Source organism: Rousettus aegyptiacus, unplaced genomic scaffold, assembly GCF_014176215.1.
Source record: "Rousettus aegyptiacus isolate mRouAeg1 unplaced genomic scaffold, mRouAeg1.p scaffold_m13_p_18, whole genome shotgun sequence".
Taxonomy (NCBI): Eukaryota; Metazoa; Chordata; class Mammalia; order Chiroptera; family Pteropodidae; genus Rousettus; species Rousettus aegyptiacus.
Genome location: NW_023416293.1, coordinates 18,234,700 through 18,257,797, shown reverse-complemented (window position 1 = coordinate 18,257,797; position 23,098 = coordinate 18,234,700). Strand labels below are relative to the sequence as shown.

At 56.3% G+C, this 23,098-nt stretch overlaps 1 protein-coding gene across 1 annotated transcript in view; it reads left to right on the top strand.

Annotated features, from left to right (window-relative positions):
* Positions 1 to 173: 173 nt before the first annotated feature.
* NID1 (nidogen 1) overlaps positions 174 to 23,098 on the top strand; it is a 58,559-nt gene continuing 35,634 nt past the window's right edge. Inside the window, exons 1-5 of the mRNA XM_036235619.1 lie at positions 174 to 422; positions 14,079 to 14,378; positions 16,454 to 16,680; positions 17,898 to 18,268; positions 20,512 to 20,661. Of these exons, the coding sequence (XP_036091512.1) occupies positions 189 to 422; positions 14,079 to 14,378; positions 16,454 to 16,680; positions 17,898 to 18,268; positions 20,512 to 20,661 (1,282 nt within the window). The 5' untranslated portion in view covers positions 174 to 188. The remainder of the gene's footprint in view (positions 423 to 14,078; positions 14,379 to 16,453; positions 16,681 to 17,897; positions 18,269 to 20,511; positions 20,662 to 23,098) is intronic.

The following is a 23,098-nucleotide window of genomic DNA, read 5'->3' as shown; positions in this document are numbered from 1 at the left end:
GGTGTCGCCCTCCCCGCGGAGCGGCCAATGGGCGGTCTGGCCGCGCCCTGCGCTCGGCGGGCCCTCCCCGCCGCCCCCACCTCCTCCCCCAGCCCCGGGGAGGGGCTGCCGAGGGGCGTCCGGTTACGTCTCCGCCTTCCAGCCTCCCGCGCTGAGCCTCCGGGCCCGCGCGACCACAGTTGGGGACCATGCGGGCCGCGGGCCACCGGAGCGCGGCTGTCGGGACGCGGGCGCTGCTGCTGCCGCTGCTGCCGCTGCTGCTGGCAGGGCGGGGGGGCTGCCTGCGCCGCCAGGAGCTCTTCCCCTACGGGCCGGAAAACGGGGACCTGGAGCTGGAGTCCGGCGACGACCTCGTCTCCCCAGCCCTGGAGCTGAGCACCGCGCTGCGCTTCTTCGACAAGTCCGACATCCTCTCAGTCTACGTGAGTGCGCCCCGGGCGCGGAGGCGCGGCCCGCGGGGTGCCGGGGGGCCGAGCAGCGTCGGGAGTGCGCCCCGGGCGCGGAGGCGCGGCCCGCGGGGTGCCGGGGGGCCGAGCAGCGTCGGGAGTGCGCCCCGGGCGCGGAGGCGCGGCCCGCGGGGTGCCGGGGGGCCGAGCAGCGTCGGGAGTGCGCCCCGGGCGCGGAGGCGCGGCCCGCGGGGTGCCGGGGGGCTGAGCAGCGTTGCGAGGCCGGAGGCCGGCGGCCGGGGCGGCCGCCAAGCCGAAGGGAAGTGGGCGTCGGGCCCCGCTGGCCTCCGGGCTCCAAGCCCAGTTCAGTCGCGCCTCCACCCGGCCCCCGACGTCCCCGCTGCCCAGCGTCTGTCTCCCAGGGGTTCGCAGCGTCTGCGCAGCCCTGCGCGCACCCTGCCGCCTCCGGGACCCCGCGACCTCTGATCCCGGGACCCTGAGCGGGGTGTCCTGCCCCGCGCTGTACGTGGCTTAAAGGCCGGGAAGTCGATCTCGCCATTGTCCCGAGCCTTTGAGGCCAGGATCCGAGCCGGTGGGACCCGGCGCGCGCGCAGAACCTCCGCGGGGCCGTAGCCAAAGCTGGGGCGCAGCGGGCGCCGGGGGCAGGAAAAGACCGCCCTCCGCGGCTCCCGCCCCGGGAGCGGCGCCGACAGCCCCGCGCCGCGGCGTGCGAGCTCCGGATGTGCCTTGGCGACGATCGGCCCCCCGGTCGAGCTCGTTGCAGCCCAGTTCAGGGCTCGGGAATCAGGGAGCCCCCTGATCCAATTTCTTATAGACGTGCCTTGTCGCTGGAGGGGCGCCGAATGAGGGGCGGGCTCAGGGGACCGCGAGCTCTCCGGAGCCCCCTCAGAATGGCCGGGGCCGGGGGGCGCTGTCAAGTCGGTCCAGGCCTTTGGCGGCGCAGCCTCCGCGGCGCGCACCATGTGGATTTCATATAAAGCTGAGCGCATTCCAGAGGTGGCGGGGGCGACGCAGCAGCGGCTGGAGCCCGGGAAGGGCCGGGCAGGCTGCGCTGTGGCCCCGCTCGGAAAGCGCGTCACTTCTTTTTAGAAGAATTATCCCTGAAAGTCTCCCCGGCAGGAACTGTCGCGGAACTGTCGCCGTTGTGGGTCCGCCGCCCTGACCTCCGTGGGCGGTCTGAGAAGCCTGTAAGACCCTTCCCTACAATGTTTTTAAATGCGTACAATAAAATCCCCGGGATGGCCAAGGAAACCTATTATGCTGAAATACAGATCGGAATAGCAGAACAAAAGTTTTATAAAGTTACATATTTGTGCTTATTTTTAACCGCAGAGCAAGATGGAGCAGTGAGTCCAGTGGTAGGCCCGCCAGTCACTGAACTTTCAAGCTAGTGAGGTCTGTAAACAGCGTGTGGAGACACCTACAGTGACCGTAACAGGACGTGAGAATGTCTGACTTCTTCCAGTAGCAAGGTCACTAAGTGCTGCTACTGCCGTTCCTCGTTCCTCGTTGCTTACATGCATAATGGAAGGAAATGCTAAATGTCGCTTAGGGGTTACTGAAAATAATGAAAAAATTTTTTTCCATCCAAGTCACAGACCGACTAAATTCTCACGCCTCCCGTGGGGATCACGAGGCCCCGAGTTAAGAACCCCAGTGTTGAATATGGGACCTCTGGTGCTCATGGTGTCAGACTTAACCACATTGCCTTCTAAAGAAAATCTGTTGCTAAAACCTGATTCCTGTCAAGCTTCTGGTCTGTTTGAGTTTAATCGGCATTTCAGCGAGACAGGATCCTGGAACTCTCTGTGGATCTTCGTCTGTGCTGCAGATTGGGTCCCCAGGGACCCGACTCTGAGACACCCGAGGGAAGGGAGGGGACTGAGGAAGAGTTGAGCAGAGGGGAAGGAAGCAAGACAGGCCTGACAAGGGTTGCTCTGAGGCTGGGATGCCTTTCAGAGCTGTCTCAAGTCTGTGTGAGAGGGCTGGCGGCATGATCCAGCGCTGGGTGAGGAAGGTGTGACCCTGGGCGAGGCAGCTTCTTCCATGGAGATAATCGGCAAAGAGGGCTGACAGCCCGAGGCTGCATTCCCAGGGGGTGACAGGTATCTGGTGACCCGTCCCAGCTGTGTAGGTGCTCTTTGAGCTGATAGAAACCCTCAGGGGGCCCTGAGTGAGACGGTGAGTTCTAGTGCGTGTGAGCATGAGCCAGATGGTCTGCACTGTTCCGGGTGCCGGACTAGCAAAAGGAAAGAACACCCAAGAAGAAAACAATTATTGGATAAGTAGGTCTACACACACGTGTCATGGACTTGCTAGTTTTACATTAGTTGGTCCTCAAAACAACTCCCTCTTTTCAGATGAAGAAATAATAATAGTGAACGTAGTAGTACTAGTAAACCACACAATGCCGCACCCCCAGTTGAATGTCCAAACTAGGATTCCAACGCAAGTCTGTGTCTGACTTCTAATGCGTTCAAGCATCAAGCCCCAAACATGGGAATGGACGCAAGCATTGTCATGGGCTGGGGTAAGGAGGGAGGACAGGTCCACATTCAGTAGCTGGCGGGGACGTGGAGAGGCCGTTCCAGGTGAGAGGAGCTGCAGGGCAGACGCGGGAGCATGAGAACAAGCGTGGCGTGTGCTGGCAGAGTGAGGAGTGTGCTCCGACTAGAGCAGGGGGCTCGGTAGGAATGGGAGGTTTCTATCTGGATAAGTAGGTCTGGGAGGTTTCTATTTGGATAAGCAGGTGGGGGCAGGAGAAGGACTGTATCCGTTAGCTTTTGCGTGTAACAAACAACCACGAAACCTCAGTGGCATGTAACAGTAAGTTTTATTGCTCAGGTGTCTGGAATCAGCAGGTAGTGGGCTGATCTACCGTGGTTTTGGCAGGACCAAGCGGGATGATTTGATTCTGCTTAATGAGTCTCTCATCCTCTGTAATTGTTTTTGTTTAATACGTTGCCATATGTAGCGATTAAAATAAAGTAAGTTAGCATTAAATAATAAAGTTTCAGCCTTTCAGTCACGAGCCACGTTGCGACTGCTCGATGCATCCCGTGCCTCGTGGCTCCTGCACTGGACCATGCTGCTGTAGATCGCTTCCGCTATCACTCAGCATTCTGCTGGGCAGCGCCCCCTCGGTCGGGCCGCTTAAGCGTGGCTTCTTCATGGGCACATCAGAGGCGCAAGAGAGTAGTTGCAAAGGCATGAGCCGCTCAAGCCTCTGCCTGGCTCACGTCTCCTAGCATCTCGCGTATTAAAGGAAGTCACGTAGCAGAGCTGAGTCAGTGGGTGAGGCGGGTCCCCTGCCCACCGTGGCAGCGGGTGTGGACCCAGGGAAAGGTGAAGATGTGGGGCCAAATGATGCGGTTCACCACATGGGGGGTCGTGAAGGATGGCTGGAAGGTTGGTGGCCTAAGCTGTCCGTAGCTCATCCTTAGTAGGGCAAGTCGGGCAGTGGTTTGCAAGGCGGCATGGACACACCGACAGGGAGAGTTTGGGGGCAGGAAAACCAGGCCCAGGCAGGGGGAGGAGAGGGTGAACCTGAGAGGTGATCTAAGGTGGCAGCAGCAGGATGTCTGCCCCGTCACGTGATGGGGCATGAAGGAGGAGCCGGGGGTGGGGGGTGGTAGTCTTGAGGCGTGAGGGTGATGACAAGGCAGGGTTGAGTGAAAAGGCGCCAGCTCAGGGTTGACTGTGGTGTTGGGCCAGCAAAGGGGCCAGAATGTGGAGATGCCCTGCGGCCGATGGGCTTTCGAGGGAGCTGTCAGGAGGGAGGAAGGCGGCCGTCTCACGCTGCGAGTTTGCACGGGGAGCAAGCGCAGGGCGAAGCGAGCTGAGGGCTGGGTGCAGAGCCCCTGGGACGGGGCCGGGGACCGCTGGTGACGGCCTGACGTGGCAGTTCGCGCAGTGCGGTCCAGGGACTCCGCGGTGTCCCAGAGACGCGTCCAAGAAATTCACAAGGTCAGAACTTTTCCCGGTAATACGGAGACGGCATTTGCTTTGGGCGCTCCCCCGCAGTCGCGTGTGGACGGCGGAGTTCTGCGTGGCAGGTACTGTCTGTCCCAGCAGAGCGAGCGTGGAGAATCCAGCCGCCTTCCGCTGAGCCCGACAGCACACTGATCTGCAGAAATGTAAAACAACGACGCTTCCCTCCCTAAGTACTTTCGGGTTTTATTTTCATTAAAAACAAAACAATATTATTTATGTTGACATATAATAACTTCATTATTATTTAAGCATTATAAATATATCTTTCTCAGTTTCTGACGTGATAAATATTGATCTATATTGTCCACATAAACACAAGCTTTTGTGGGCCGGTCTTTCATAATTTTAAGAGGGTAAAGGAGTCCTAAGACCAAAATGTTTGAGAGCTGCTGATGTCGTGGCATCCGGACGTGGCACGCCGTGGTCCAGAGCTGCTCAAAGGCAGGGGACGGAGACGTCCCACGCCAGGCGAGGGGCCGTCCTGCGGGCCGCTGAGGACACCCTGCAAAAGGTCTGGTTCTCCCCACGGAATAACCTCTGACCTGTGGGAGGTAAATCAGCGTTGTCCAGCAGTGAAGCCGGACACCCCTTGCTCCCCGTGGTGGGCGCTGAGCGGGGAAACGGGTGGATCTGTGCGTCTCGTCCACCCGCGGACGGAGTCTTCGGCTGCCTCGGCTGATGCGCTGACTCCCCGGGCGAGAGCGCGTCAACTGCGGTCTGCGGCCGGTTGTGCAGAGGGGGCGTTTTCTTCCTCGGACCAGAATGGTGTCATCTCAGTTCGTGGATGCTGGTTATCTCATGTCGAGGGGAAACTAGGTCGCTGTGTAGACCAATAGAAGAATCTCTAGAACACGGTTTTATTGTCTATTTGTTTTGATCATAAAAATCGAAAAACGATTAGTTATTATTTGATAAGTTCAGTTTGTTTTGGAAGTAAAATCCTTCATGCTACTAAAAAAATGAAAGTATGTGCTTGGTAGGAAAAAAAAAATCGTACGCCTCTATCCTGACCCATGGCCTTGCCCCTAGCCTTGCTGCTTCTCCTTCCCCCCGTCTCACGTGTGCACGTGCACACACATGCACACGCACACACGCACGCACACGCGCGCACACATGCACACACGCGCACACACATGCGCGCACACACATGCACACAACGCACACACGCATGCACACACACGCACGTGCACACACATGCATGTACACACGCACACAAACACACATGAGCATCTTGCACAGACGGTCTTCATCACGCCGCTCACACGGAGGAATGTTTCCTTGCACAGGGTACACTGAACTCGTCCGTCGAGATCGAGCCGCCTTCCAGTTTCTCCGCCCCCTTCTCGGCCAGGACGGGCCACTCACTTTCTTTGAAACTAAATTCATCCCACAAATGTTCGTTTACCTGGTAATTCCGATGCTTGTAGGGCGCTGTGCCCGGTGCTGGGGCTGTAAACCGTGAAACACAGCAACCGAGTCTGACCAGGTCCCTCGAGGACGACCCAGGGTCGTGAGGGGGCCACAGATGGACGGGCGAGTCCGGTCCCCGCGACAGACGAGCGCCCCGAGTCTCCGCGCGGAGCCGCCCTCGGCCGGGCCGGGTCTGCATTCACGGTGACGGCTGCGCGGTCTCATTTGCTCGTCTCACACACTGTCCCTGACACACTGTGAAGCCGCTGGAGTCACAGAGTGTGGTCTGTGTTCCCTCGCTCAAGTCCCCCTTTCTTCGGAGACCTGGCCGGCTGCGGCTTTACCGCCTGCTCCGTGGCAGGGACCTGCCACCAATACGGGCCCCAGATTTTCAAAATCAGACCAGATGTTCCCACCCAAATGCCCATTTGCCACTTCAGGTCCCACACGGCACCTGAGGGTTCCTCGCCTCTCTCCTGCCTCGGCTTCCCTCACCGCCACTGGCTTTTTCCTTGCTGACAGCACCTCGCGAGGCCTCTCACCCTGCCCTCCCTCCATTCATTTATTCTACAAATACTTATCGAGTACCTATGATGCACCAGGCGCTACTGCAGGCACTTAGGGGGCAAGCGAACAAAACAGAACTCTGTCCTCAGGGCGTTCACGCTCTAGCAGGGGAGCGGGAGCACAGGAGTCCACGGCAGACGGGAGAAATGGGTGCATCCGCAGGTGACGTGCCACCGACCGCCAGGGGACTGCGACGAGTGGGCGGTGGATATGTGAGCCTGGGGTTGGGAAGAGAAGCCTGGGCGTCGGATGTAAATTCAGGACCGTAGGCACGTAGGTGGTATTCAAGACGAGAGGGCGAAATGTGTAGACAGAGAAGGGGTCCATAGGGACCCCCAACAGGCCAGGGACACGAGGAGGAGCCAGTGGCAGAGACTGAAGGGGGTGACCAGCGAGGTGAAGTCCCAGAAGCCAAGCGAAGACAGGGAGGAGCGAGCAGACCACCCTGAGAGGCTGCCGATGGGTGGGCGGGCAGGCTGAGGGCCAGGAGCTGCCCCCGGGGGGCGGGGCGTGCTGCGGGCCAGGGGTCGTCTCGGCAGATGAGCCGGCCTTCGCCTCGCCTTCACAGTCGGCCCGCATCTTCCTCCTCACTCCGGAATAGGCGCTTCCAGTTTCATTGCATTTCCTAGTGCCCCCCGCCCCCCACCCCCATCCTAACTTCAAAGGGGGGCGCACACCTTTGTTTATTCTGTACACGTAACCCGTATCTTACTGCTCAGATCCTGGCCCACTGTCCGGGAACCAGCTCCGCCCTTTCCTAAGTGACCTGTGTCCGCAGACAACACTGACCTCTCGAGCCTTAGAACTGGTCTCCCACTCTGAGGAACCTCATAACGTTTTCCAGAGAGCGCGCACCTGTTACCTGCCCGCCGGCCACGCCCGAGGGCTCACAATTCTCTGCGTCCCCGAAGGCTCACACTTGCTATTATTCTCTGACTTTTCGATTCTCGCCATCCTCGTGGGTGTCAAGTGCTACCTTGTCGGGGTTTCGATTTGCATTTCCCCGATGGCTAATGAGGTCGAGCATCTTCTCATGTGCTTATTGGCCACTTGGACATCGTCTTTGGAGAAATGTCTATTCGGATCCCTTTGCTCATTTTCTAATTGGGTTACTTATGTTTTGATTGTCGAGCCCCTTAAACACCATTTCATAAGAGTACTTCGCGGACGGAGCCGCGTGTCTTGTTGCGAAGCGTCGGGAGGCGAGTGGCGTTTGCTCCCTGCTCTGCCAGCTGCTGGCATTACGGAGACGGCAGCCGCTCACGTCTGTCAAGGTACGCTTTTCCCAGGGGATGGGGCGAGATGTGACAGGCGCACCTGTCCCGTTGCCCTCCAGCCTTTCGCCTGATGGTTCCAATGATCTTCGCCTGATCGATTATCGAAGTAAGGCTTGCCGGATGGTGTCCTGCGTTGTTTTGCGGTTCTTCCTCCGTCTGTTAGCCGGCATACTTCTGCGAAGAGCTTCCGTCATCAGCTGTGGCCTTCGCGTTACGCTGACATCCGGTCATTCTGGAAAGGCGATGGCCGCTTAATCCTTTCTCTATCATTTCACATTCAGGGATTGTGTTCAAATTGAGGGAATCCGGAAGTCCTCCGGTTAGCACAGGTGAGCGTCCGATATGGACGCTCAAGGAGCTTGGGGGGAGCCCGCTCTCCCCGGAGACCGGGCACTTGGACAGGCCCCTCTCTTCCCTGACCGTCTCCTGTTCCAGACACTGAAAGGCTCCTGCCTCTTCCTGTACAGACACACCAGAAGTTAAAGTTTAGAGACCCCCCACCATTTTTAAAGGTTGGGAGGTACGCTCAGGTAGGAAAGTCCTGCGGAAAAGCTGCCCGGGGACCTGAGCCAAGGCTGTCCTGAGACAGTGACTGGATTAAGCGCAGACACTGACTCATCTCCTGTTACCCCTGCCTGTCCTTTGTTTTTATCTGCTAATCCTTTGGTTGCTATCTCTAATTCGAGCAGGGCCATTTCGCTGGCTCTGGGGGTGGTTAATGGAAAACATTAGCAGTTTGGACTTGGGCGTTTTGTTCATTCTAGTGTAGGAGCTTAGGCAAGTCCTGTAAACTGAAACTCGCTTTGTGAACTGTGGTGGGTGAGGGCCCAGGCCCCTCCGGGCTCTCGGCTGAAATCAGTCAGCCTCCGCTTTGACTGGATCGCGGATTCGGCTATTTCCTGGGCTTCTTTATCAAGTTTTTCTTTTCTCAGGCCCCTTTAGTTTTCCAGATTTTTCCAGCTGTCCGATCTTTAACCATGAAGCCATCCCAGAAAGCTTTGCAGCTTCCACGACTTTCACTCTCAATTACCTCTAACTTAATCAGCCGAATGTACTAAAAAGAGCGCAGTTTATGGACTCGTGGATGTGGGTTCAAGTCTTGGCTCCATCGCTTACCGTCTGTATGATACTAAGCTAAATTAAGTCCCTTTCCATTTCCTTGTCTATTTGATATATGTTAAAAAAGGGATGGTTCTATTAAATTTTTTGAAATGCAAGCAGCTCTAGTCCAAGGCCTGGACCTGAAGAGTCGCTCGGTAAATGATGGCTTTCCGTCTTTTACCCCGAATCGTTTCACCTCGAGTCCGTGCTTCCTCCCACCCATGGAGTTTGCTTTTGCTGCTTGGTGCGGTTTCATTGTTTTCTCGCAGACAGCTCTCTGCGTTTCTAAAACGGCCCCGTTTGTTTCACGTTTGTGCCAACCTCAAGCGTCCTCTGCCCACATCTGTTTTGGAGCAGGCTTTCTGCCCCGGGGACAGCGATCGGGCTCGCTTACGCCCCCAAAAAGATGGTGGCTGTTCCACGTCAGTGTGCCTTCGAATACAAGGGAAGACGCGCCACTTGAATTTAGTGTCTCCATTTCGACTTTTTCCAGGGGTTCACGCTCTCTCGTAAGGTCACTGCGAAGACGAGCATGAGACAGAAAGCACTCTGTTCAGGGGGCACGAGTCTCCCATGCAGACCTCTCGCTCTGTCCAGCCTCTCGTTAACTAGCTGGGCTAAAACTGTTGTGCGTAAGCGGCTCCCGCTGTTAGCTGCGTTGTGCTTGGCGCATCGCCGTGGGTGTTTTGTGATAGAATCAATGTTTTCTGGCTGGACGTGTCCTGTACAGGGGGATTTAAATGCCAGTTACACCCTGAGCTGAGGGTTTAACTTGTTCAAAGAACTTCTTTTTCCCTGTGTGAACTGTAAGCAAGATTTCAGGGCAAGATTAACATCAGTCCATGTGCCGGAAGCAACTGTTTTTCCATAAAGAAGCAGTGTGTCATTTACTCCACCAAGGACTGCAACAAGGCGACGTTGGTTAGTTTGAGCTACCCTAAGACAACAATGTAATAATATTATTATTGTTGCTATTGTTATCATCTCAATTATTCAGGCAGGGTTTCTCAGGATCAGGTTCAATCCACACAGCAGAACTGGGAGTCAGTGTCCTGAGTCAGGCCCCAAGGTGCTGCCTACAGAGGCACACAGGAGCCCGCGGTGGCCCATCTGGGGCAGGTCAGGAAGGCTTCACCGGGAGGAATGGGGCTTTGCCCAGGACAGGAGCCGAGAAGGGGCCTTCGAGGCAGAGGGGCTACAGGTGTAAAAGCGTGCAGTATTAGTAGATGAAACACAATGGCGAGTTTGGAGAAGTGTAAGCAGTTCAAAAAGTTTTTTCCAGCCTGTGTGTTTCTACTCTGGCCTCTGCTCACCGACATTCATATCAACACTAACATCCGGTGTCGTAATCCATGTAATTTTTTAAGTAGCACAAACGCGTGAACAAAAACATAATACAGATGCCGGCCGTGTGATCTCCGGCTCTAACCATCGTCTCCCTCTGGACTCAGGGTGTTGCCCGGGAGACTCGGGCTCTGTAGCTGTGAATTAATTACTGAATTTGCCTCCACCTGCACCTTCTGCTCATTACCGCAGTCTAGCGAACCAGGTGCAAGGGACACTCTGAAAACTCCTGGTTGGGAGGGGAGGGGCTGAGTGGGGCGGGGCAGTCTGGGAAGAGGGGAAGTTAGACCTGAACCACAGGCCCTTCCGAGGGCATTACTGCTGGTTTACCTGCAAATGCCAGCTGCCCTTTGATTGCTAAACTTTAGATCAATCAATTCATCATCTTTTTTTTAGTTTATATTTTATTATGGACAATTTCAATCATATGCAAAAACGGACTATTAGAATGCACTCCTGTGACTCACACAGCTTCACCCCGTAGCGACTTATGGCTCGTCTTGACTGACTTCTATCCCCAGCTGTTCCTCATGCGCCCCCTCATCTAAATGGAAGTGGTCTTAAGCAAGGCGCAAACATTTGATTTTATTATAAATATTTCAAGATGTACCTCTAAAAAATAACTTTTAAGAACAAAACCGAAACATCACGATCACACCTAAAAAATAAATAATAATTTCTTAATGTCATCCAGTGTCCAAATAGGCGCATGAAATGTTCTCTTTGGCCTTCGGTCGATCGGGTCAGGTAGGCAGAGGACTCCTTAAGCCTCCGGCCCCCTCACCTCCTCCTTTCTCGCGACGTGTCCATCAAAGAAATGGTGTTTGTCCCGCAGTGTCTGTGTGCCGGATTCTGCTGACTCTGTCCCTGTGGTATCCTTTCGCATGTTCTTCTGCGCCTCGTATTTCCCGTGAGCTGGTGGGATTCCCGCGCTCGGTTCGTAGTCACGTGAACTTTTTGTTTCAGTCCCCGGTGTCCCCCCCCAGGGGGCCGAACCGCAGTACCACCGACGGCTGTGGTCCCCGGTGGCTGGTGAGCCTTCAGGCGTGGTTTCTAGAGCGGCCTCGGTGTGCACATTTCCTGGAGGACGTTGGGAAGGGAGGGGCCCCACGTGCCAGGCTGCAGCACCGACCGAGATGGACGTGGTCCTGGCCCCAGAGGGGCATATTGTGTCCTGGGGCGGCGGGAGCAGCCGGTGAGCGAGGTCGTTACCAACTGGTCTGCTTCTAGAAGGAAACAGGGAGCAAGGGAGAGAGAAGGAGGGGCGGGTGGGGGACCGGATGGTGGGAGGAGGCTCCCCTGGAAGCCGTGACCTCAGCCGAACCCTGAGGATGAGCCAGTTTCGTCCACGCACGAGGCGGGGAGCGGTGCGGGCGGCAGAGGGGACGAGGACGCGCAGGACGGGGCGCGAGCGAGGACGGAGCCCGGCCGCACTGCCCAGCGCCCCAGGGCGCGCAGCTGGGTGAAGCGCAGCGTGGCGCGGCCCTGGGCAGCGGGACGGGGGGCCGCGTGCGCCCGTCGGTCCGGTCCCCTCCCTCGGAGACTGTCCCCGGGACGAGGGGCCGCGTGCGCCCGCCGGTCCGGTCCCCTCCCTCGGAGACTGTCCCCGGGACGGGTGGCCGCGTGCGCCCGCCGGTCCGGTCCCCTCGGAGACTGTCCCCGGGTCTGTCCTCCGGCCCTAAGCGCCCTCCCTTTGTGGTCTCTGCCCTCCTATTGAATTGCTCGATGGCACTTTTAAAAGATGGAGAAATAGGAACAGGCCGGCGGGGACGTCACGTGCTTGACGGATGTGTCAGTGAGATTGGCTGGAGCTCAGCTGGAAGGGAATGACGCCTGTCGAGCTGCCGTTACGTGGCGTTTCCGGGGCTAAAAAGTTTGCTTGGGGAGGTGAAAGCTATGGCTGACATTTATCTGTGATGTCATCTTTTGTGACAATCAGAGACAGTTGAGTTGAATATGCAGGGAAATTGGCCAGAAATTCAGTTTCCGAAGCTAATGGCAATGACGGTCATCTGGGCTTTGTGCGAAGCGCGTCATGCTGGCCCGGAAGCCGTGTTCCGGAAGCGTCCCTTGTGGAATAGGGACCTGCCTGTGCCCAGACGCCCGACAGCGCAAGACACGGGGAGCCCGCCACTGTGGTTGGGCCGACTTAAATTTCACTGGGAAACTGCTTTTTCCAACTGAGTTGCCTGTATGAGGCCACCGTGCGTCACTTCCCACGAGCGGCTCGCAACTGCCGACTTCTGGCGGCTGGAGAGAGAGCGGGTTCCCACGCTCTGCCACCCGTAAACCATGAACCCGCTGGGACGTTTGTGCTGGGAGGTGTTCGGAGCGGGTGGGGGAGAGCCCAGCTGGGCCGGCTCCCTCCCTGACCCCGTTCCCGTTCCCCGCAGTCTGTCCGTGCCAAGCGGCGACAGGAAGTAGGTCCCCTGAAAGCTCCCGGCCCCCTGAGGCTCGGTAACACGGGAGGCTTTGCCAGCCCCCGTCCCAAACGCGCTGGGCTGCCTCCGCCACGTGGCACCTTTTACCCCGTTCCGTTCCGTTCCGCTCCGCATGGCGCAAGGAGTTTTGGCCTTAAGTTGCCCCTCGTGTCCACCCGCCCCTCCCCCACTAACGAGGCCTGAAGCAGCCGAGCCATGAGGCTGTGGGGGGCGGAGGGAGGGAAATGAAGGGCCTGGGAGACCGGGGCCTTCTCCCCAGCCCCCGGGCCACCCGAAGCTCCTCTTTTCATTGGTGTTTTTCCGCCCCCAGCCTCGTAAAGTGCAAACTGAGGTTCCCTTTGCAAAACCGCTTCCATTTAGTAGGGTTTTGTTTTTGTTTTTGTTTTTTAATTCACAGATTCCCCCAAGTAAAAAGACCACTGAGGCGGGTCTGTGTCCTCAGCGGCCTGTGCACGAACGAGAAAGCCTCGCTCTCGGCACGTGCCCCCCCCCCCCCCGCCCCGGGCTGCGAGTCCCCTTCCCATTTTCCCACGGAGCGTGGGTCCGAGCTGGATAAGAACAGTGATGGCGTCTTCCGGGCAGTTGTCACACGTCGGGAGAGCTGTGTCCGCCGCGCGGTCAGGCTGTCCGGGCAGTTGTCACACGTCGGGAGAGCTGTGCACACCGCCGTCAGCAGGTCCGCCGCGTGGTCAGGCTGTCCGGGCAGTTGTCACACGTCGGGAGAGCTGTGTCCGCCGCGCGGTCAGGCTGTCCGGGCAGTTGTCACACGTCGGGAGAGCTGTGTCCGCCGCGCGGTCAGGCCGTCCGGGTGCAAAGCCCCGTGTTGCCGCTCACTGGTCACTTTGGCCAAGTCGATTCACGCGCTTCGTCTTCCCCGCCAGAGAAGTGTGGATCACAGGGCTGCCCCGCCTACGGGGTTCTTCCGAGGGTTGGATGTGAACAAGGGGCCTGAAACGCGGCAAACGTTCGGTAGGTGTTGGCCGTCATGCTAAGACGTTAAACCGTTCGAAATGCCCATGACTCTGATGCGCCATTCAGAGCTCCTCCTCGACGCCTGCCGTTCACGCATCGTCCCGTCGTCTGTTTGTGCCGGCCCCGTATCCCTCGGGGCTGTGGGTTCCTCGAAGGCGGAGACTGTGGCCCGCCCCGTGGACCCCAGCTCTTCGCACAGCCCGGTGCGTAAGGGTCGCTCGGCTGGTTTGTCATGACTTACATGGAACGGCGCTCTGCAGGATACAAAGCGCAGACTCAGGGGCCGCCGAAGACGCTGGGTTTCAGACGCGTGCCCGAGGTTCAGGGACTGGCACGTTCCGGAGCCGGGGCCGGAGCTTCTTGCCCGGTGCCCCTTCCTCCAGGCTGTCTGCCCGGAGCAAGTGCCGAGTCCCACCTTTCAAGGCCACGTCCTTTGCGGCCCTGCTGTCTCTGTCATAGTATGGGACCTGGGACAGCTCCCTGCGAGTATGTGCACAGCCCCCCCGGCCCCACTGCCCGACGACATTCCTCCCGCGCTCCTCCTCACTCTGCTTGGTTTCGCACAGGTCAGCACGAATGGCCTCATCGCCATGAGTGAACCCCCGGCCGGAGAATCCCACCCTGGGCTCTTCCCTCCGACCTTCGGGGCAGTGGCTCCTTTCCTGGCCGACCTGGACACGACGGACGGCCTCGGCAAGGTTTACTACCGAGAGGACCTATCGCCCTCCGTCGCCCAGCTGGCCGCGGACCACGTCCAGAGAGGGTTCCCAGACGTCCCTTTCCAGCCCAGCAGTGTGGTGGTCGTCACCTGGGAATCCGTGGCCCCCTACCGAGGACCCGGCGAGGACCCCGCCCAGGAAGGCGAGGTGAGCACTCACCCCGGCGCCGGAGCACGGGGTCTGAGGGTTGGCTCGGCGCTGTTCGGTCCAGTCTGTGACGCTCTGACGCACAGCATGCTACGTCATCGAGAGGGAGGGACAGACTCTAGCAGGCTGGTCGCCGCAGGTCTAAACCGGCCAGCGCCTTCCCCGCCATGACATGAGTCTGTATTTCGGGGATGTCGAGACGGCAGAAAGCCCGTTTCTGAGAAGACCGGCGTGGTGGGAACAGGGTTGATAAATTCCACCCTGCAGCTGCTCTTGCTCTGGGTCGGAGGCTGGGAGGCAGTTTCTAGTCCAACAGAGACGTTATTAAGACGAAGCGATAGGTTAAAGTAACAAAGTGGTCCTGCGGGGTGGGAGCAGTGAAGACGGAGCCCACACTCGCGTTGGGGACGAAACCGGCTGCGCCACGTGAACAGTTCAGGACACAGGTTCAGTCGCACCCCGGGGGCGTCTCTGTGGCACGGCGCTCGGCAAAGCCTGGACGGCGTGCGGAGCTTGGACGGGGTAGCAGGCGGCTCAGGAAGCCACCTCCAGGCGTGAAGGGACCCTTCAGGACACGCCCCAGTTTCTTCTTGGAACAGTAATTTTGCGCTGCCATTTTTAAATTTTTCTAGGATTACAGAGTAGGGAGGAACCTGAAAGGTCCGAAAGCTCCTCCCTTAAATGGGGATGTTCCAGTCTGGGAGTCCCCAGAGTGGGTGCCATGGAACACTGGCCCTTGAGAAAAAGGCCTCCCCCGGCCAAATGAGCTTGAGAAATGCTGAAACTACATCTCCCTCTCGGTTACTCACTCTGGAAAGTCCCACAGTAAAGAAACCTGGTTAATTTTGTTCGGTGTAGCAGCCCCCCAGCCTTCTGGCCACCCCTTCTTTCCCTCCCAAGTAAGACACGTCACAGCCCACAGAATGCACTGGGAAGGTCCGCTAAGGGCCTGCGTGACACGTTTTGCTTTGTCACCTGTATCTGTCTGAGTGCTGAACTAGAAAACTGAGTAAAACCTGAACTTTCCCGAGCGTGTGCCCCTGTCCGGAGCCCATGCCTGCCTCTGGGGCCTGACCCCTGACCTTTACCCCCTGCATGCCCTTTGCGGTGGCCATACCCAGTGGTACGCAGTTCCCCGATCCAGCGAGCTTTCGTCATTGTCACCCGCAGAATCCTGCCCTGTGACATTCTCTCCCTGACCCTCTCCACGGGTTTCGACTCCTGCTTGTTCATTCGGCCTCAGCCGGCCTCCCCCACTCCCGTCCCCCAGCGTCGTTGGGCTCACCTTCCTGTGACCCCGGAGCCCGGGCACAGCTCTGTGGGGGACCCTTCCCCCAGCCTTGCCATGGTCACTCACTTCCAGTCTTCCCATCTACGCCGTGAATTCTCAAGAGCAGGGGCCGCGTCTTTTTACTCTTTGTAGCCGCATGCTGGGGCAATGCTTGGCGCGCAGGAACGATCCTGACGTCGGAGGAGCATCTTCCCCGCGCCTGGCCCTTCGTGCGTTATCTCACGTAGTCCTGACATTCGTACGAAGTGGGCAGTTGTATCTGCATCTTACGATTCAGACGCCGAGGCTGAGAGAGCTTAAGTCACTGGCCAAGGTCGCGCGCCAGGGATGAGGAAGGGTTTGGACCCAGGTCTGTTTTCTCCCAAAGCTCATGGTCCTTCTCGCCGTGTGTTGCTTGCGCTTCGTAAATTATGCCTAATGGCGGATGTGCTGGACTCTGCTGAATGGCCACGGAAACAGATTCTGGGGGTGAGAGCCACCAAGTTACATGAGGTCCAGGCCACACCGTCTGGAGGCACCACCTCTATGGTTTCTGGTTAACCTCGAGGTCACAGCGATGCAGAAGATATTCATTAGTTTCTCAGAAAGTTTCGTGTTGACGTAGCCTTAGAGCTGTGTGCGTGGAGTCGTCCTGGAATATTTGGTTCTCGCTGCAGAAGTACTTCTCTTTGAGTAAGGTGAGAATGCTGCCATCTCTGCACTTGTTATTTATAGTGGGGTGAGTAGCACATTGTAAGATCTGGAGATACTTTCCCGAGTAACTGAATTTCACCTCCTCTCACAGAGAAACACATTCCAGGCTGTCCTGGCCTCCTCGGACTCCAGCTCCTACGCCATTTTCCTTTATCCCGAAGACGGTCTGCAGTTCACGACCACGTTCTCGAAGAGGGACGAGAACCAGGTTCCCGCCGTGGTCGCTTTCAGCCAAGGCCAAGTGGGACTTGTGTGGAAGAGCGACGGGGCTTATAACATATTTGCTAATGACAGAGAATCGATTGGAAATCTGGCCAAGTATGTGTCTGCGTTCCTCGGCTCAGTCTCCCCTCAATAAGATCAGCACTTTTTTATTGTATTACGACGAATGTAATGGCCGTTACAGAACATTACCTAAAAGTGTGCCCACGGATTTAAATTTTGCGTATAGTTTTTATATGATGTAGTACTTTTTTTCTGATAAACTCAAGGAAATATATTCTTGGAATGAACAGGTAGCCTACGTTTTAGATAGAATTCTTCATTTGAAACAGTTTCTACCATCTCCTCTGTAAGTATAAAGTTAGAAATAAAAGTTATTCAGACCCTTCTCTTGCTACGAAACCAAAAACCTTTTCTCCTGCATCGAGTAGGCAGGAAATTCTTACAACAGAAAAAGTGCTCTCTTGGGCTATTTTGTATTTTGAATTTGGCAAAAAAGGGGGAAAGCTCAGACTGCTTTTTCTAAAATTAAAATCTTTTCTTCCCCATTATTCTTTGACAAGAAAAATAAAGACGGTCTGCAGTTCATGGTGTCAGACTGAGTCTGCAGCTCCCCTGCCCTCTACTTGACGCTGTGCTGGCCGATGCTTGTCACGGCTGCATGGGGCGGGGGAACCCTCATTTCTAGCAATTGCCTATTTCCGTGGTGTGAATACTTATGCTGTGGCCAGCTTCCAGCCATTCACGTCACGTCACTCAACATAGAGTTGAGAAAAGATGAACCATTAGGTAGTATTCTTAACATAGAGATGCAATAGATCGTCAGGTTTTGGGGGAGTCAAAAGTTATACATGAATTTTCCATGGTGTGGGGTTGGCACCCCTAACGCCCACCTTGTTCAAGGGTCAACTGTGTGTATTTCTTATCACATCTCATGCGTGGAGAGAGAAACAGAGAGAATGCCTGACTCCAGTCAACGGTTCAGACACGTGGCCGGCAATTAGCGCAAGCCGCGTTTTAAGGCTGGGCAGTGTCCCTGGAGTGCACCCCTCAAATGGCAGAGGGGAACTTTGCTACTCTGTGTCCATTTGGATACAGCCTCACCCAACAGCCCCGGATGGCCTCAGCTCTGTGATGACCAGACGTGACATGTCTGCCCTCACACCCTCTGGCCCAGCTGTAGGCAGAAGCCGGCGCGGGGTTCCACGCTGAAGCAGACGCCCGGGGCTCTGTCCGCTTGGCGGGCGGGGGCTCCTGGCGGGTGGGGCTCCTGGCGGTTCCCGGCCTAATCCCAAGTCTGTCCTTTCTTCCAGGAGCAGCAACTCGGGGCACCAGGGCGTCTGGGTGTTTGAGATCGGGAGTCCGGCCACAGCCAGTGGCGTGGTGTCCTCGGACGTGAACCTCAGACCGGATGACGAAGAGTACGATGACGAAGATTACGACTCGGTGACGAGCCTGGGCCCGGAGGACGTGGGCACCACGTCCTTCCCTTATGAGGCTCCGAGAAGGGGGGACACTGGCACGTACGACGTGCACAGAGTCCTGCCCCCCGGCCGCCCGGCCACCGAGAGGCCCGCCGGCCCGGCCACCGAGAGGACCAGGCCCTTCCAGTTGCCCGCGGAGAGGTTCCCCCAGCAGCCCCCGCAGGTCATAGATGTGGACGAAGTCGAGGAGACGGAAGTTGGTAAGGCCGTGGAGCTTTAGTGGTCTTTTCTTGGACACGTGGCTTTCCGGACAGAGTTACAGCTGCTGGGGGGGAGGGGGGGCGTCCGCTGTGCGCCCCGCGGTGGCTCGTGAGGACGAGCACCTGGGAAGCGGGCGGGAGCGGGCAGGCCCCGCGGCTTCAAAGCCTCCGGGGGTCCCTGGAGACTAGGGCTGCGGTCGTGGAGACTGCTGAGCATGTCCTCTGCCAAGTTCCCTATTATCCTTTTCTGTCTGTTTTAAAGAGAAGAGCGCTTTGGAATTATTTTGAAAGTCAGATTTTCTTATTTGCGACTTCTGAGATCGGAAATATATTTACCCACCTGCAAAAACATTTCAGAAGTTCCTTTGGCTGCGGGCGCAGTTTATCTTTGACGTTTATTTCCGCTCGGTTTTGGGATGAGGATGCTCATTTTTCCTCCTGGCTCCTGTCAGTTTCAGAGCTGGTTTGTGAAGATTTAAAAATACCAAATACGTAGGTCCCCCTTTTAAAGGTGGTTTTAAAGCTCAGTATATTCCAGTCAACTCTATTACATCACGGTTTTGCTACATTTTGAGAGAAAACTATTCGAACCCCGGCATGCTTTGATTTTTCTTATAAAAGACATTCAGACTAAACTCCGTTCATTAATTTTTGCTCTTCACGTTGACGTATAATCCACTGAGATTCATATTGACGGGATGGTCCAAGCCTTTAAATAACATTTACTGTGACTCTGCTGTTTCTAGAACAAAGTTATCATAATGCCCTCAAAAAACCTACTCCGTTCCATGTAGTCGCTCGTTTTTATTACTCCATGCTTGTTCTGATTTGTGTCCTAACAATAGTCGTACACGTTTGTCCTCGAGTATCCCTAAGCGTGGACGAGACATGGTGGCCGGGGCACTGTGCCCACCACTTCCGAGACACAGGAGTGGGGACCCTGCCCTTGAGAGGCACAGCGAGGACACGGGTCCTTGTCTCGGGGCCCTGCCCACCCACACGGCGCCTCGACTTCCTGGGGCGACCCAGACATCTCCGAGTGCCAGGCGCGGTCCTCGCTCAGGCAGGTTTCAGAGGCCTCTCCCCAGATGTGTTGGGCGCGTTTACTCGCAGATGTCGAGTTTGGGGCTTTCACCCCAACTATGTGCCTCTGAAATTCTTTGCAAAGCCATCACGTTGAAATGAAATCGTATCTAGCCCCAACGACACATGGTGGTGCATTACCTGGTATTGCTAAACGCCTAGATCTGAACCCGACATGTGTCTAAAACATGGTTTTCTGTTCCTCTGGCCAAGTTATTTCACTGTTTTTGTTAGAAAGGTCAGTCTCTCATAGCCAGCAGTGCATTCCTGTGTTATTTGAGTAGTCACCCACAGGGTCGCCATAGGGACCCACTGGGAGCTGCGCCCACAGCTGGAGCCCAAGCAGTCAGTGTTCAGCGCAGAGTCCAAGTGTTTTTAGCTGCAAATGCTGTCTTTCTACCCAGTGGAAATTCTCTTCTGAGCACGTAGGACATGACTGAGGCTTCTTGGGTTAAACCTGACTTTTATCTGCGCTCCTAACATCAATTATAAATTGGATCCCTATTCCCTCTAAAAGTTCATCCCTCTGGTGCGTTTGAGCTTCGTTCCAAATTAATTTGCTCTGGATTATTAACTGTAATAAGTTAGTTCCTAATTCTAATAAATTGAACCTGGGAGGTAGAAATTTGAGATAGGCAGAACTGAGGAATTATTTCTGATAAGCTTTTGAGTCTAAGAGCGTCTGAGTTATCCCCTGGGGAGGAGAGAGGGGCAAAAACGTTTTAAAATATTTTAAGTTCATTAAAATGGCAAAATTTGTCATACATGTTTCACCACAATAAAAAATAGTAAAAAAAAGGTTTTGAGATTCCCCCGAAACGCGAGGCTGGTCTTCCCGACGTTGCCGGGTGAACGCCACGTTAGACCGATGTTGGGTGGCAGTCACGCAGCCCTGATGCAGGGGTCCTGGGCGCGCTGGGTCACGCCGTTTTGTGGTAACTCGCCTCGGTGATTTCCCAAACCCCTCTGAGCCCCGTTTGCCGCGGCGGTTTGAGCAATGGAGCCGCCACCCCACTTCGGTAGCTGCAGGCAGCGGGTCCCGCCCTCCCGGGCTGCCCCAGCGCATGTGAGCCCCGTCCCGCTCACGGGGCGCCCGCTCACGGGGCGCCCACTCACGGGGCGCCCACTCACGGGGCGCCCGCTCTGCTTTCTCCGAGCAGTTTTCAGCTACAACACGGACTCGCGCCCGACGTGCGCCAACAGCAGACACCAGTGCTCCGTGCACGCGGCCTGCCGGGACTTCGCCACCGGCTTCTGCTGCCGCTGCGTCGCCGGCTACACGGGGAGCGGGCGGCAGTGCGTCGCCGAAGGTACGCCGCGTCCCCGTCCCCGTCACTGTCCCCGTCCCCATCCCTGTCCCCGTCACTGTGTCCCCGTGTCCCCTGTCCCCCCGCGGAGCAGGGGGCTCGCTCCGTGGCTCGGGCCCAAGCGCCGCCGCCTCCACAGCTCTCCCAAGCGGGCGGTGACGCCTCCTCCCAGCCCCGCTCTTTGCTTCCCGTACCGCGGACGGGCGCTCCTGGGCGGTCGGTCTCTCCTGTGCCCTTGCCCCGCCGCAGAGCGACTGCCGCTCGGGCCCCGTCTGCACACTGCCCGCGGCGGGGCAAACGCCCAGGCGGTGCGCACGCGGCCTGGGCCCGGAGGTGCCAGCGCCCCTCGTTTTCCTGTTTCTCTCAAGCTGCTTCGTTGCCGTTGCTCCCAAACCTCACTGTCCCGATGGTCATTAAGCCCCTGCAGGACCTCGGAGGGCTGGCATCGGCCGACGCGTGTGCTGGGGGACACACTGGGTGTCCCAGCCCCCGCCCCCTTGGGCCCTCGTCTCCTCGTGCCCCTGAAGTCGCAGCATGGCGATGGCGGGGCATTCGGGGTGCGCACAGCTAATTCCAGGGTACTGAGCCCATTGTGGGGCCGATTCCAAAATGGATTCAGCTGCAGGCGACATCACTTCTGAGCTCGGCTCCCAGAAGGACCGAGCAGCCTCTGGGCTCTCAGTGGTCAGAAGACTCTTCTCTGCCCAAATCCCAGGGGCCCGGATGCCAGCTTGCTCAGAGTGAGCCCTCGGGGAGCCTGGGGCCATAGACTGGAATTAAAACAAAAGCAGCAAAAGCCCTGCTGTACTGAACAGGTGTCCCTTTGTCCCTGGTCATTTTCCTTGTGTTTAGTTAGGAACCTCAACTGCTTTGCAAAATTCGACTAAATAAAACTCATTTGGAAGAATGTTTTCTGGTTCCAGATTCCCTGCCATAGCTATAGTTAAATCAATCCTTTTTAATTTGCTTAAAATTTTTTTCTAATTAAAAAATAATTTCCTTCTGGGCCACAATTAGATAAAGTGAGTTTTGCTAAATACTAATTTTTGGCGATGAAAGAAAATTTTGTATACTTACCATGTTCGTTTTGGAGGGGTGTTTTTTAAAGTCTATAAATGTGTTTCCTTCCACACCCCCGGGGTTGGGATGCTTATGCTTCCTGCTTTTAGGCTTTTGTACTTTCCCCACCCTGGGAGAAGCTTCCAAAATCCACACGGAGAGCCCGTTCTCGGAGCGTGGCCTCGTCAGCCCTCCCCTGCTGCCACGTGGAGCTGGAGACGCAAAGTGGTGTGTCTGGCAGCGAGCTCCGACGTGATGAACCGCCTGCCCCGCGTTTTGACATTGTATACGCGCCTTGCAAAAGTTTCGTGGTCTAAATATTTGTTGGATTCTTGCTACATTTGAAACATTTTTCTGGCTCAAAGTCTGGTCGAAAAAATTGTTTGGTTTCCCTAACTTGGCTTTCCTGCTTCCTTCTGTAACTCTTCGGGGATGCATTTTTTGGATGTTAGTCTTCTAATTTCACAGCATTCCACAGCGTCATGACACAATTTGTGTCCAGAAATACTCAGTGTGTCGAGTGGCCTCGCTTGCCAGCAACCCCGTGAGTGGCGGGGGCATCCTGAACACGGCAAAGGTCTTCAGAACGCAGGTGACAGTGCCCAGGTGCAAGCCTGTCCGCCTGAGGTTATCCAACAACTTTGCTGAGAACCCAGTGCTCAGAGAACCCGGCCTCGGCCGGCCGAGTGAGCAAGCTGGGTGAGAAAGCCCTACACCTCGTAACTTCTAATCTAGGAAGAAATCAAGACCTGTCCAATCGATAACTGATCAAATTTAATCTACATCCGACCCGAACAGTCCAAGGTGACTTATTTAGCTTTTCAACAGTTTTTAAAGGTAAAATTAACGCACTTGTTTAAAGTAGACACCTCGGTGGGTTTTGCACATTCACTGAGTCGTGCGACTGTCACCTTCATTCAGCTAGCACATGTTCATCGCTCCAGAGAGAGCCCCGTCTCCCTTAGCAGTGACTCAGTTCCCCCGAGGCCCCCAGCCCCTGGCGGCGACTCGTCTGCTTTCTGTCAGCGTGGGTTTCCTGTTCCGGACATTTCACAGAAATGGAATCATACGAAGCTGACCTTTCTCGTTCGGCTTCTTTCACTCGCTGTGATGTTCGCAAGGTTCATCCATGTTTTAACATCTCTTCGTGCCTCAGTCCTTCTTCCTAAGTAATATCCCATCGCATGGATGGACCACATTTTGTGTATCCATTCAGCAGTCGATGGACATTCGGGCAGTTCCTATTTGGGCAATCATGAAAATGCTGCTGAGAACATTCATGGACAAGGTTTTGTGTTTTCTGTTCCTTTGGGTAACACCCAAGACTTGGAATTGCTAAAATCCCACAATGAAAGCTTATTCTTTAAGTGACAGGGGTAAA